This window comes from Biomphalaria glabrata, chromosome 10 (assembly GCF_947242115.1).
Source record: "Biomphalaria glabrata chromosome 10, xgBioGlab47.1, whole genome shotgun sequence".
In the NCBI taxonomy this organism is placed as follows: Eukaryota; Metazoa; Mollusca; class Gastropoda; family Planorbidae; genus Biomphalaria; species Biomphalaria glabrata.
This window is the reverse complement of record NC_074720.1, coordinates 21,160,110-21,175,326: the sequence shown is the minus strand read 5'-3', so window position 1 is coordinate 21,175,326 and position 15,217 is coordinate 21,160,110. Positions and strand designations below refer to the sequence as shown.

Below are 15,217 nucleotides of genomic sequence, written 5' to 3'. Positions count from 1 at the left end.
TAACACATAAAATATGGTCAACATGTGAACACTATTACTAAGAGATATACCTTGAACTGCCTTGAACATATCACAATGTGTGCAACATATTTTTTTCCTTCCATTTCTGGTTTGGGAAAATTAAATTCACACGACCGGAAGTCTGCTACAGCCGGCGTGCGATGCAAAAACATGGCGTAACAGGTATGGCTTTAAAAGGGGGGGGGGGGGGGAGTACAGAAATTGTTGAAAAGAAAGAAAATTTAAGTTTTGTGTGAAACATTTTTAAAACTTTTACTTTAATTGGTGAGGCTGTGTTTGTGGCTATACGTGCAAGGTGAGTTCGACCCGGTGCGCAGGTAGCTCTTTCAAGAAATTAAAGATGGTAGAAGAGAATGGAGGGACGATTAGGCATAATAATAAAGTGGAAATAGTAGTGGAGCTGGTGGAAATAATAATGGAGCTGGTGGAAATAGTAGTGGAGCTGGTGGAAATAGTAGTGGAGCTGGTGGAAATAATAATGGAGCTGGTGGAAATAGTAGTGGAGCTGGTGGAAATAGTAGTGGAGCTGGTGGAAATAATAGTGGAGCTGGTGGAAATAGTAGTGGAGCTGGTGGAAATAGTAGTGGAGCTGGTGGAAATAATAGTGGAGCTGGTGGAAATAATAGTGGAGCTGGTGGAAATAGTAGTGGAGCTGGTGGAAATAATAATGGAGCTGGTGGAAATAGTAGTGGAGCTGGTGGAAATAGTAGTGGAGCTGGTGGAAATAATAATGGAGCTGGTGGAAATAGTAGTGGAGCTGGTGGAAATAGTAGTGGAGCTGGTGGAAATAATAGTGGAGCTGGTGGAAATAGTAGTGGAGCTGGTGGAAATAGTAGTGGAGCTGGTGAAATAGTAGTGGAGCTGGTGGAAATAGTAGTGGAGCTGGTGGAAATAATAGTGGAGCTGGTGGAAATAGTAGTGGAGCTGGTAAAAATAGTAGTGGAGCTGGTGGAAATAGTAGTGGAGCTGGTGGAAATAGTAGTGGAGCTGGTGGAAATAGTAGTGGAGCTGGTGGAAATAATAATGGAGCTGGTGGAAATAGTAGTGGAGCTGGTGGAAATAATAGTGGAGCTGGTGGAAATAGTAGTGGAGCTGGTGGAAATAGTAGTGGAGCTGGTGGAAATAGTAGTGGAGCTGGTGGAAATAGTAGTGGAGCTGGTGGAAATAATAATGGAGCTGGTGGAAATACTAGTTGAGCTGGTGGAAATTATGGTGTAGGTAGTGGAAAAGAAATAAAGGTTTGAATAAGATTGTGGTTCTCAAACTTTACAGCGGGATGTTCAAGTTGAGAATGTCACTGAAAAGCGTAAAATGTTTGCTCATTTGTAGTGAAAGAAATTTAAGTAACTAGCAAGGCATTCCCGCTAAAAGTAATGTTACAAAAGTTCAAGATAATGTGAGAAAGTGATATTCCAGGTCATATGAAAGGTTAAGGTAATGTGACCATGAACTTAGACCAATCTACTTCAATTGGCAGAAAATTTTTGGGACAAGCTTCAGACGATAATTGACTTAATACTTGACTTATGATCGTGTGTAAGAGTGAGGACAAAACTTACTGCATGGCGTGTCTTCGTTGACTCTCATAAAACCCTCGCTACATTCACCTGAAAGGATAAAAAAAAGCAATACGTTTTCGTGTTAGATTCAACAAAAGACTTTGGTCAATAAAATAACTTCATTCTCAAGGCTGGTACAACTATCACATATCATTAAGTTAAAAACTTTAGAAAGATGCATTTTAAAACTATTCCCCATTTCTTCCTTTCATGATCATTTCTTTCCATTTCAACGTTCCAAATCTTTCTTTCCATTTCAACGTTCCAAATCTTTCTTTCCGTTTCAACGTTCCAAATCTTTCTTTCCGTTTCAACGTTCCAAATCTTTCTTTCCATTTCAACGTTCCAAATCTTTCTTTCCATTTCAACGTTCCAAATCTTTCTTTCCATTTCAACGTTCCAAATCTTTCTTTCCATTTCAACGTTCCAAATCTTTCTTTCCATTTCAACGTTCCAAATATTTCTTTCTGTTTCAACGTTCCAAATCTTTCTTTCCTCATAACGTGTCTTTTTGTTTTTTTTCTTTCAGTCCAACCACATTTTAATCCTAGTCTCTATCCTTACCCACCTCTGTCTCTATCCTTACCCACCTTTGTCTCTATCCTTACACACCTTTGTCTCTATCCTTACCCACCTCTGTCTCTATCCTTACCCACCTTTGTCTCTATCCTTACCCACCTCTGTCTCTATCCTTACCCACCTCTGTCTCTATCCTTACCCACCTCTGTCTCTATCCTTACACACCTCTGTCTCTATCCTTACCCACCTCTGTCTCTATCCTTACCCACCTTTGTCTCTATCCTTACACACCTTTGCCTCTATCCTTACGCACCTCTGTCTCTATCCTTACCCACCTCTGTCTCTATCCTTACCCACCTCTGTCTCTATCCTTACACACCTTTGTCTCTATCCTTACCCACCTTTGTCTCTATCCTTACCCACCTTTGTCTCTATCCTTACCCACCTTTGTCTCTATCCTTACCCACCTTTGTCTCTATCCTTACCCACCTCTGTCTCTATCCTTACCCACCTCTGTCTCTATCCTTACCCACCTTTGTCTCTATCCTTACCCACCTTTGTCTCTATCCTTACCCACCTTTGTCTCTATCCTTACCCACCTCTGTCTCTATCCTTACCCACCTCTGTCTCTATCCTTACCCACTTCTGTCTCTATCCTTACCCACCTCTGTCTCTATCCTTACCCACCTTTGTCTCTATCCTTACCCACCTCTGTCTCTATCCTTACCCACTTCTATCTCATGATTTTATTTCTTGTGTAACAGAAATCTCACTCCAACATTCTCTCTAAAATGTCTCTCTCCACCGACTTCGCTATGTCATCGTGTCTTACAATATTGGTTTCTAGGTTTTTTTTTTCTCTCTCTTCTTCCAGTGTTATATAGACTCTGTACAATATTGGTTTCTAGGTTTTTTTTTTCTCTCTCTTCTTCCAGTGTTATATAGACTCTGTACAATATTGGTTTCTAGGTTTTTTTTTTCTCTCTCTTCTTCCAGTGTTATATAGACTCTGTACAATATTGGTTTCTAGGTTTTTCTCTCTCTGTTGAGTGTCACATAGACTCAGTAAGCTATTGCTTCTATTGCTACATGCGGTCAATGAAACGAGCTTCAGCATTTCCCCGATGAGCTTCAATGAGCAGAAGAGGTCCCAATCAAAGTGTACATTTGTAGTCGAAGACGCGGTGGATAAGAGAATGGAGCACTTAGGTACCAAGCTGAGCACGAGTTCAAGTCTTGTTCGATGTCCAAGCAGCACAACTGGACACCTGGCAACGTTTTTGTTTTAAAAAGTAAAATCGCTTGATCACTGCACTGGCCACATGATATCCTCCTTAATATTCGGACAGCAAGTGAATTCTGCATCACACGAGGTGTGGACAAATGTTTCTCATTACTCTTAGATATTATAATTCATCAAACTATTTTGCATTTTGTAAGTTTAAAAGTTACAGACTTTGTTATGTAACAATTTATTTTTTATTTACTCTGCACTTATCTAGGATTGAGCCAATCATTCCTAAGCCTGAGAAGTGGTAATAGACTTCTGCTTTTTTTTTTTTTTCGTTAAGTTTATGAGATTTTAGTAACGGTCACATTGGTAGCACACGATTCTTTCTTCCTCTTTCCATAGTCTTCCCCTCTCTTCAAAAAAAAGCCACCCAGGGAGCCAACCATAAGCAGAGAATTAAAACATGAGACGAAGTATGTAGCGCATATTGTCCGATTCTAAAGACCTTTATTGTCGCAGATGTTTCGTTTTTAAACAGAATACTACCACCACATTTGTATCCAATATGCACAGCTACAAAGTAAGACGCGACATGACGATAGAGGATATGAAGTAATAAAGGTATATGTCTATATTTTTATTTTAAAAGTTTTTTTTTCGGTCTCTTTTCCCCAAAACACATTTAGAACTATCAATCATTGCTAGGTCACAAGCCCAGTCAACCATCAAACTATTGCCAACATGTGGTATTAGGGGAAGTGATTGCTCCAAAGTGCAGGAGGAAGCAAGTGAACCAACGGGTGAAATATGGAGAGGGACATTGAAATAAGAGAAATTCCTATCCTCAACATCCTCTCACCAACATCACTGGATAAGTCCAGTGTAAACTCACCTGATAAGATCCAAAGCTAATAAAACTTTGTAAGGACATCCCAGATAAGATCTAAGGCCAATTCAACTCACATATGCAGGGTCATCCCAGATAAGATCTAAGGCCAGTGTAAACTCACCTGTGTAAGGACATTCCAGATCAGACCTAAGGCCAATTCAACTCACTTGTGTAGGGACATCCCAGATAAGATCTAAGGCCAGTGTAAACTCACCTGTGTAAGGACATCCCAGAAGTCCAGCTCTCATACTTATTTTGCCCTTCCACTCCACAGGCTGGAACCGGACATATCTGGCCACGAACGGGCTGTACAGGAAGTGAATTCTAGGAGTGTCTTTGTCCGAGTTGCCACCAAATAGCTGGACACGAAATGATGGACAGATGAGATACAAGTTGAAGACACAAAAGTAAAGAACAAATCAATTCAGTTCTAAGTTCTAACAATAACTCACTATCTTACAGAATAATAAGTGTACATTAGAGTAGTCACTGTGCAATCTTTTCAAGTGGAAATATCTATTCCCTAGGGAATCATGATCGAAACATGGTGAAAGATTGACAAACAAAATATTCTCGAAGTTAAAATATGTATTATTTTATGTTGCGCCAACTCCATTCTAGGTCAGTATTCATTAGTTCTCAAACTAGTGAGATTTCCAACTACGAAAAGAATGCACATTAGAACAAAAGAAACATATCTACATATTACTACATAACAACGACAAATTGAAGTCGGTTGCTAGCAACAGCGGAGTGCTGAAATGACCGACATTAGTGTACCCCTACTGACCATCAGACAGAGACATACAGTTAGATGATGCTAGACAGATCACGTGACAACGATGTCAAGGTGTACACACAATGCAGTGACGTCAAGAATGCTGACGTAGGTGAATGTACCGTGAAGGCCTACCACAACAACAAAAAAAAAAAAGGTGGAGGGGAAACAAAAGGGACACTACTAGCATTTTTATGTTTGCTACATGACGACATCAAAAGAGAGAGAGTTGTCTGTCCATGCCATTCCAATCACAAAGTTGAGATACAAGACACTCCAGTAGTGGGCCAGGCCAAATCATTTTTCAATTTTTTTCTTACACTGTATGTGTACAAATCTTAACTTTTCACGTACACTTTTTTTTTTTACAGAAGAATTCGACAGATCTAAATATTTCGATATTGTATTGGTTTTGAGTTTACAATCGTTACTACCCTATTACTAGTTTCAAAGATTTATCAATCAATTTTATAAACGCTTTGCTGTACATGGACGGTTTACTTCTGTAATAACAATAGATTAAAATATCTTATAGAACTAATTGTATGATAGTATATAAATCTCTCTAGATTTCGTGTCTATATTGTAGAGACCATTCAAAGTTAGTCTGAAAGGTGCTTGATCTAACTGGTGTTGTGCTTAATGAACATGCACGCGTATGTACAGTCTTACATCTCTGGGTAACGGGATCAAGACTTAATGTCAAAGTCACACAAGTCCCGGACCAGAAGGCATAGGTCAATAAATGTGTTGTCTGCTGTTCAAACATAGCATTTAGTCTCTAATAGGCTATGGGCAAGTCTAATAGATCATGGGCAAGTCTAATGGGTCATGGCTAAGTCCAATGGGACATGGGTAAGTCTAATGGGGCATAAGTAAGTCTAATAGGTCATGGGCAAATCCAATAGATCATGGGCAAGTCTTATAGGTCATGGGCAAATCCAATAGATCATGGGCAAGTCTTATAGGTCATGGGCAAATCCAATAGATCATGGGCAAGTCTTATAGGTCATGGGCAAGTCTAATAGGACATGGGCAAGTCTTATGGGACATGGGTAAGTCTAATGGAACATGGGTAAGTTTAATAGAACATGGGTAAGTCTAATAGAACATGAGTAAGGCTAAAAGGACATGAGTAAGTCTTATAAGATTTGGGTAAGTCTAAAAGGTTATGGGCTAGTCTAATAGGACATGGGTAAGGCAATGGATAAGTCATTGATAAGCCTAATAGGACATAAGTGAGTCTAGCAGAACATGGGTAAGTCTAATGGGTCATGGGTAAATATCTAATTTGATTGTCTCTTATGAAACAGGACGTCACTAATAGGACATATGAACGTCTCAAAAGGGACATAAGTAAATCTCTTAGAAGGCCTTGAATGGGACGTGACTGTCTCTAATTGATCTTGGCAGTCTCTTCTACTACGATTAAGTCACTATTCGATTTGTGTCTCTACTGTGACTCTTGATAAGGGTAAGTCTCTTGTATATGCAGAGCAACGTTAGGTATTTGTGACTGTGAAATGTTATTTGGTTAAAACCAGGTTTATGTATACAGAAATAATGTTAGGATTGCCTTTCAATACATTGGAGGTTATACACATACGTATCCCTACTGATTGTCTTTTACAGCGCAATTGTTGACTTCCTAATCACAAATATCTCGGTTTGAATTTCCTTAGAGCTTTTTGTTGTAATAGCACTTTGTTTATTTATATAGCACTTAGCTTATTTATATAGCACTTAGCCTATTTATATAGCACTTAGCTTATTTTTATTGCACTTAGCTTATTTTTAAAGCACCAAACAACTTATTTTCATAGCACTGATGTATATAGAACTTAGCTTATTTATATAGCGTTTAGCTTATTTATATAGCACTTTTCCTACTTGCATAGCACTTAGCTTATTTTTAAAGCACTTAGCTTATTTATATTGCAATTAGCTAATCTTATAGAAATAAAGAAATGTCAAGCACAATTGTACTCAGTACAAAGCAATGTAATTGTTCTCAGTACAAAGCAATGTAATTGTACTCAGTACAAAGCAATGTAATTGTACTCAGTACAAAGCAATGTAATTGTACTCAGTACAAAGCAATATAATTGTACTCAGTACAAAGCAATGTAATTGTACCCTGTACAAAGCAATGTAATTATTCTCAGTACAAAGCAATGTAATTATTCTCAGTACAAAGCAATGTAATTGTACTCAGTACAAAGCAATGTAATTGAACTTTTATAAGTTCTCAACTAGCATAAAATTAATTTGGAAACACCTCAAAAAGATGTTCGTCTCAATTTGTTTGATTCCCTAGGAGTGAACGACATTCTCAGGCTTCTATACACGTGTGTACAGGGGGAGGAGTGGCAGATTAGGTTCTAAGTGCCCAGTTTGAGAATACTTCATGCAAGTGACATGCAAGATGTGGTTAGAGTCTAGGCTTTGAGTAACTAGTGGAGGTCATGTGACCAGTCATGCTTCAATGGATGCACAACTGACGTAACAGTCAAAACATAGAAGGAAGACATCTCATAGATTTGAAAGGATACAAAATAAAGCACTCAATAAACTGTCAGTCTTACAGTGGACAATAGATCTACATATTTCTAGAGTTTGAGTTTTGAAACATCCAAACTGTACTTAGGGCTATGATCGACAGAAAACTGGACATTTTGTTTGAGATCTTTTCATGTCTAGTTGATCAGATGATGGAGTCTCAAGATACTTTCTGGGTTTATTCTGAAGATCAATTTCAAAGAAATTGACTATTTGCTATCAACTTAATAAATATTCCAGTCAGTGCTTCTATGCTAACTAGTAGAACAAGACATTCAATATAAGTTGAATTCTCCTGTTGTATTATCTGACTAGTCAGAGAACAATTTAGTTTTCAAAGTTAATCAATGGGCCATTTGGATTTCCCCAAATAGATCTGAAGTGCTCGACGCCTCCAACTATTTCCCAACTATTTCCAGTTCACTAATTCTTAGTTTGCAATTCACGTTATGCTCTAAGTTGTCTAGTTTTAAAACTTTCATATATCATAATACCTTTCTTGTAACAAACATTTCTATAGTATATTTAAATTGACGGAAGAAAGTAATAGTCTACACGACATGATGCAATCATCTTACAATCAGCTATTGAGTGCTTTAAAACAAAAGGCAGTTTAAAAATACAATTCCAAAACAATACAAAGTGACAATAGAAGTGAACAATGAACTAGCACAACCAAACAAATGAATCCAACATAATGCATTTCACTTTCAAATAATTTCTAGCTTCACCAGTTTTTATGAAATGATGCTTCAAAGTTAAATATTTGTAAATTAGTTCACTGTTCATTTCAAACAAATAGTTCAGAAAATACTTTTAAATAACAAAACAACAAACAATCAAGTTATATTATTCTAATGTCGAAGCTTTGTTGTGACTAGCAGACGTTGCCATTGTTTTAACAAATTACAATGACAGTTAGGCCACGTGATTGTCAAAGGCCAATGATTTCATGAGCTGATGCTCAGCGATTAGCTGTTTGACAGTCACGAGGTTTTATTGACCATTTATTGGTTAACTTTAAATTTGTTAACACAAACGTTAATATTAAAGAAGCTAACACACTGGTTAAATTTAAAGCAAACAAAAAAAAAATATTTCTGTTAATGTAGTTTGTTGTTTTTTGTTATCAGCAAATTATATTGTCAAGTGACATCTTTCTCTCCAAAAGAATAAAAAAAAATCTTTTCTTTTTTTTTAACGATATGAAACTTTTGTTTGTTCTTGAAGTAAACTTCTTGAATACCGGTGTCCTGATTGCCAATGAACTTAAAGTCCAGGTCTAGGTTCTAGGGGAAAAGAAGTGAATCAAAGATTGAACTATTTCTTAGATAAATATTTGCATCAAATGTAGCAACTAGTCATGCAAAAGAGAATCGGTACACAAGAGAAAGAAGCACAGAACATTCAATTATTTGTACATTAAAAAGCATTTTAAAATATTATTGTTTTAAGGATTTCTACTAATAGTATCTAATGATAGATTAATTATCAAGATAAGTCTTTCTTTTAAAAGCCATTCTGTAAAACTGATTTTGACTATGAGTTTTTCTTTTTAGCAAAAATTACAAGTCTACTATAGATCTATAAATCTATATCATTAAAGATTAAAGAATTAGAAATATTAAAAAAAAATATATATATAAAAAATAGAAGAATTATAATTTAGGGAAAAAAATATATCAGTAGATGAAAAATCATTTAGAAAAAAAAAAGCGATAAAATAATAAAAAAAAAAAAAGAAGAGGAACAAAACAGAAAAGTTTTCAACTTCTTCAATTGTCACCACAAGCGAAATGTTGAGAAGTGAATGAGGAAACCAGGACTCCGGTATCTTAAGGTCATTTGTGTACTGTGTGGGTAGGTGTCTTGGTATGTGTGTGTGTGCTCGTGTGTTACATTGAAAAGGCTCTGTGCCATGTGAATGATAAGGTACCCTGAGTGTGCGTGTTGTGTGTGTGTGAGTGTGTTGCGATGGCGACAGCTTCCATCGTTCCTTACCAGTCCTGTTTCCGAGTATTGGTCAGAGATTAAATGAGACGAGCTAGTGTTAAGAGATGGACTCCACTGCCAACGACTCTAGAAAAAGTAGAGAACACGGGCTGGTCAAACATAGTAGATCTATATGTACACAGTTACACACATTGCTGAGATGAACACGACCAATAGTACTGAACACACAAACATAAATGTGCAACATAAACAACACACATACACATGGACAGCTCCTAAGACCTCCTTGGATAATGGTGGCGCATACGTTGCAGCCTCTTTTGGAGTCGTGTACTTGACCTTTGAACGTCACACCTCGCCATATACGTCACCACCGGAAGTGTTTTCTTCTTATTTCATTGCATCGAAAGTAAAGAAACAAAATCAACAAGTAAACTTAAACAGACAAACGGACAGACATGTTTGTATACACAAATACAATATCAAGTACACCAACACAAAAAGGCCTATTTGTTATGTGTTATAGTTGGTAATAAAATTACGATACATTAAGTTATAATATGTAGTACAGAGCATTAGTAATGGCGAGGCATGTATACTCATTAGCATCAATCAGGAGCAATGAAACAAATAATAGTTTTTGTAATCAAAACAGGTAGGTTATATAGCTTTTTTTAAAAAAACATCTTTAGTTTACTGGTTGCCATGGTGACTACATTGTCTTTTATCCAAATGATATCCTACAATGAATAAGCGTGTCATCTAAGGTAAATACAAACGAAACGCATGTGATGTTAATGGTTTTGATAGGATTATATATAGATACGTGACATTTAAACACACGAAGCTTCAAATAGGGCCTATATAGGCAAGTCTTTTAGGGGTAAGTGAAGAGGTGGTTATAAGATAGAGCTCTTCTTTTTTATGAATGAGAAAGAGCTGTCACAGTTTTGTTGTCCTGCACATCAATGAGCTCTTTTTACTTTCACTTATGGATTGGTCATGTCTTGACAGCGTAATGTGCTGGGAGAGGGCAGGTAGATCTGTCAGATTTGTGCCTGTCGCTTAAATCTATCAGCCATGTCATTGTTTCACTGTCAGCAGGCGTCGAATGAATGTCACATTAAATAGCAACCACAAGAAACATGTTCCTGTTTTTTTTTCTTTATCTACATTTCGGGCATTTAAAAAAAAAAACACGCTTTTAGCATTTTGTAACCAACACGCCTATGACACAATGTTTCCTAGCAAGTTGTGACAAATATACACAGACTAAAGACACAGTCTTGGTGTATACCACTTATGTAACTCTAGAACAACAGAACAACATATCTGAAACATAGACAACACACATACTGCTTCAAAATATGGAACTAATATTATACGAAACAAACGTTGTAACACCAATCTCCGAGCCAACTTTTTAATTCAATCCTAGAAATAAAGTTTCATTTTTATAAAGAAACAAAACCTTGGAGGACTGTAGAGAGAACAGCATGATTACTATACGTCAATCATTTATAAATAACATTTCTACATTACAGCTATCAGCTACTAGAAGTAAGTTTATAGCTAGTCTAATTGTATAATATGAGTAGCTTGCATGCAAATCTAATAAATAAATGATAATAATTATGAAAAGAAAAGAAATTTTGTATTAAAAGTATATATGTGTGCATTTGAAATGAAATTAAAATAGATTATCGATGTCTACTGTTTATTGCATAATCTTTGAGATTTGATATGTCCTAAACCAAAGTCTACACAATATAAAATGTTTATTAAGCAGAAGCCATTCCAGCAACAACTCAGCATGCACGACTGTAACTGGCAAGTAATCTTTGGTGCGGACTTTCAGGTCAGAAATCAACAACTTTGCTGATACATATAGGTCGGTTGCACCAATTGATTGGGGAAATTATTCCAACTTTTGATTAAGCTTTAAGTAAATCTATTTGTTAAGAAACACCATCTTGTTTTTTTTTTTATATATAATGTGTGCTTTTAGCATTTTGAGAAAACACTAAGCTTGGTTCGCGGTAATTGTTTTTAATTTATAAAAAAAAAATGAAAATGAGTTTCTAGACAATACCGGCGCTGGTTGACCTGTTAATAAGTGCAAGCTATAAGCTTTAATGTACTTTTTTACTATGTGGTTCAAGGGCCCATACCGATTAGCGGAAAAAAATAGCCCGTGTAAGTTTTACACTGCCTAAATATTTCTTAATAATGTTTGGATACTGTGACTAGCTAACATAGGAAGTAGTATTAAGTATATTATCCATACACCAATTATAGACCTTCATCCTTTTTAAAACTGGTATATGTGTAGAGTATAGTAGCCATACATTGTTCACGTAGTTTAGTGTATGGTGGGTCTCTAGTCTACGGTCAAAGTATAATGATTGAGTTTCTCCATACAGACAAACGAAAACAAAGAACAAAACAATGATATCAATGAACAAACTGAAATCTGATCACACAGAGTCAATGTTGTATGAGCTGACCAATACAGTGTCCACTTACCTTGGGCAGCAAATGAACAGCGTCTTTGTAACTATACCAGACCCTTGTGTCGTTGCTGTAGGCGATCTTAAACCTTTGGACCCAGTGATTCCTCTGAGTGTCACCTCGACCTTTGGTAATGATCCCAGTGATCAGAGTGGGCGGTCCGACATCGATCTGCAGCCATTGGCTATCTAGAAGAGTGACGTTGAAAACCAAATGAAAGATACATCAGAGCCTTGTTTACATACAAGAGATACAGCAGAGCCTTGTTTACATACAAGAGATACACCAGAGCCTTGTTTACATAAATCTTAAGGTGAGGATTATAAATCATAATAGATTGAAGTAAATTGCACAACAATGACGCAACCAAAACACAATGCAATCAAAACAAAACAATGACGCAATCAAAACATAACAATGATGCAATCAAAACAAAACAATGACGCAATCAAAACATAACAATGACGCAATCAAAACATAACAATGATGCAATCAAAACATAACAATGATGCAATCAAAACATAACAATGATGCAATCAAAACATAACAATGACGCAATCAAAACATAACAATGATGCAATCAAAACATAACAATGACGCAATCAAAACAAAACAATGACGCAATCAAAACATAACAATGACGCAATCAAAACATAACAATGATGCAATCAAAACATAACAATGATGCAATCAAAACATAACAATGACGCAATCAAAACATAACAATGATGCAATCAAAACATAACAATGATGCAATCAAAACATAACAATGATGCAATCAAAACATAACAATGATGCAATCAAAGTCGAAATCAAGATTGTATTTAAAAAAAAAAAAGAGGCAACAAAGCTTCACAAAAGTCGAAACTATTTCCCAGTAGAAATGTGGATTTATTGATCTGAATTGAAAGAACAAGAACAACAAATGTCATGTCAATTTGTATTAGATCTAGACTAACACTAATACATCTATGCCATGAATAATATTTGTATCAATTGTTCACGTTTAACGCAATTTCATGGTTTAGCTTTCTCACTAGGCTATGATCCTATCACTTGTCTCACTAGGCTATGATCCTATCACTTGTCTCACTACACTATGACCCTATCACTTGTCTCACTACACTATGATCCTATCACTTGTCTCAATACACTATGATCCTATCATTTGTCTCAATACACTATGATCCTATCACTTGTCTCAATACGCTATGATCCTATCACTTGTCTCAATACACTATGATCCTATCACTTGTCTCAATACACTATGATCCTATCACTTGTCTCAATGCACTATGATCCTATCACTTGTCTCACTACGCTATGATCCTATCACTTGTCTCGCTACGCTATGATCCTATCACTTGTCTCACTACGCTATGATCCTATCACTTGTCTCACTACGCTATGATCCTATCACTTGTCTCAATACACTATGATCCTATCACTTGTCTCACTACACTATGACCCTATCACTTGTCTCAATACACTATGACCCTATCACTTGTCTCAATACACTATGATCCTATCACTTGTCTCAATACACTATGATCCTATCACTTGTCTCAATACACTATGATCCTATCACTTGTCTCAATACACTATGATCATATCACTTGTCTCAGTACGCTATGATCCTATCACTTGTCTCAATACACTATGATCCTATCACTTGTCTCAATGCACTATGATCCTATCACTTGTCTCAATACACTATGATCCTATCACTTGTCTCACTACGCTATGATCCTATCACTTGTCTCAGTACACTATGATCCTATCACTTGTCTCACTACACTATGATCCTATCACTTGTCTCAGTACACTATGATCCTATCACTTGTCTCACTACACTATGATCCTATCACTTGTCTCAGTACACTATGATCCTATCACTTGTCTCACTACACTATGATCCTATCACTTTTCTCAATACACTATGATCCTATCACTTGTCTCAATACACTATGATCCTATCACTTGTCTCAATGCACTATGATCCTATCACTTGTCTCACTACACTATGATCCTATCACTTGTCTCGCTACGCTATGATCCTATCACTTGTCTCACTACGCTATGATCCTATCACTTGTCTCACTACGCTATGATCCTATCACTTGTCTCAATACACTATGATCCTATCACTTGTCTCAATACGCTATGATCCTATCACTTGTCTCAGTACACTATGATCCTATCACTTGTCTCACTACGCTATGATCCTATCACTTGTCTCACTACGCTATGATCCTATCACTTGTCTCAGTACACTATGATCCTATCACTTGTCTCACTACGCTATGATCCTATCACTTGTCTCACTACGCTATGATCCTATCACTTGTCTCACTACGCTATGATCCTATCAACTTGTCTCAATACACTATGATCCTATCACTTTTCTCAATACACTATGATCCTATCACTTGTCTCAATACACTATGATCCTATCACTTTTCTCAATACACTATGATCCTATCACTTGTCTCAATACACTATGATCCTATCACTTTTCTCAATACGCTATGATCCTATCACTTGTCTCACTACGCTATGATCCTATCACTTGTCTCACTACGCTATGATCCTATCACTTGTCTCAGTACACTATGATCCTATCACTTGTCTCACTACGCTATGATCCTATCACTTGTCTCACTACGCTATGATCCTATCACTTGTCTCAATAAACTATGATCATATCACTTTTCTCAATACACTATGATCCTATCACTTGTCTCAATACACTTTGATCCTATCACTTTTCTCAATACACTATGATCCTATCACTTGTCTCAATACACTATGATCCTATCACTTGTCTCACTACACTATGATCCTATCACTTGTCTCAATACACTATGATCCTATCACTTGTCTCAACGCTCTATGATCCTATTACTTGTCTCAATGCACTATGATCCTATCACTTGTCTCACTACACTATGATCCTATCACTTGTCTCGCTACGCTATGATCCTATCACTTGTCTCACTACGCTATGATCCTATCACTTGTCTCAATACACTATGATCCTATCACTTGACTCACTACGCTATGATCCTATCACTTGTCTCACTACACTATGACCCTATCACTTGTCTCAATACACTATGATCCTATCACTTGTCTCAATACTCTATGATCCTATCACTTGTCTCACTACACTATGATCCTATCACTTGTCTCACTAC

The 15,217-nt window shown here is 36.6% G+C and overlaps 1 protein-coding gene across 3 annotated transcripts in view; it reads right to left on the bottom strand.

Annotated features, from left to right (window-relative positions):
• LOC106067868 (lactadherin-like) overlaps positions 1 to 15,217 on the bottom strand; it is a 197,323-nt gene that overhangs the window by 10,608 nt on the left and 171,498 nt on the right. For 2 of the 3 annotated variants that reach the window (XM_056044452.1, XM_056044451.1), the window contains 4 exons: positions 12,036 to 12,208; positions 9,558 to 9,635; positions 4,434 to 4,578; positions 1,581 to 1,628 (listed from right to left, as the gene is read on the bottom strand). In XM_056044452.1, coding sequence (XP_055900427.1) covers positions 1,581 to 1,628; positions 4,434 to 4,578; positions 9,558 to 9,635; positions 12,036 to 12,208 — 444 coding nt within the window. The remainder of the gene's footprint in view (positions 1 to 1,580; positions 1,629 to 4,433; positions 4,579 to 9,557; positions 9,636 to 12,035; positions 12,209 to 15,217) is intronic. The other variant, XM_056044453.1, reaches the window with a different exon arrangement.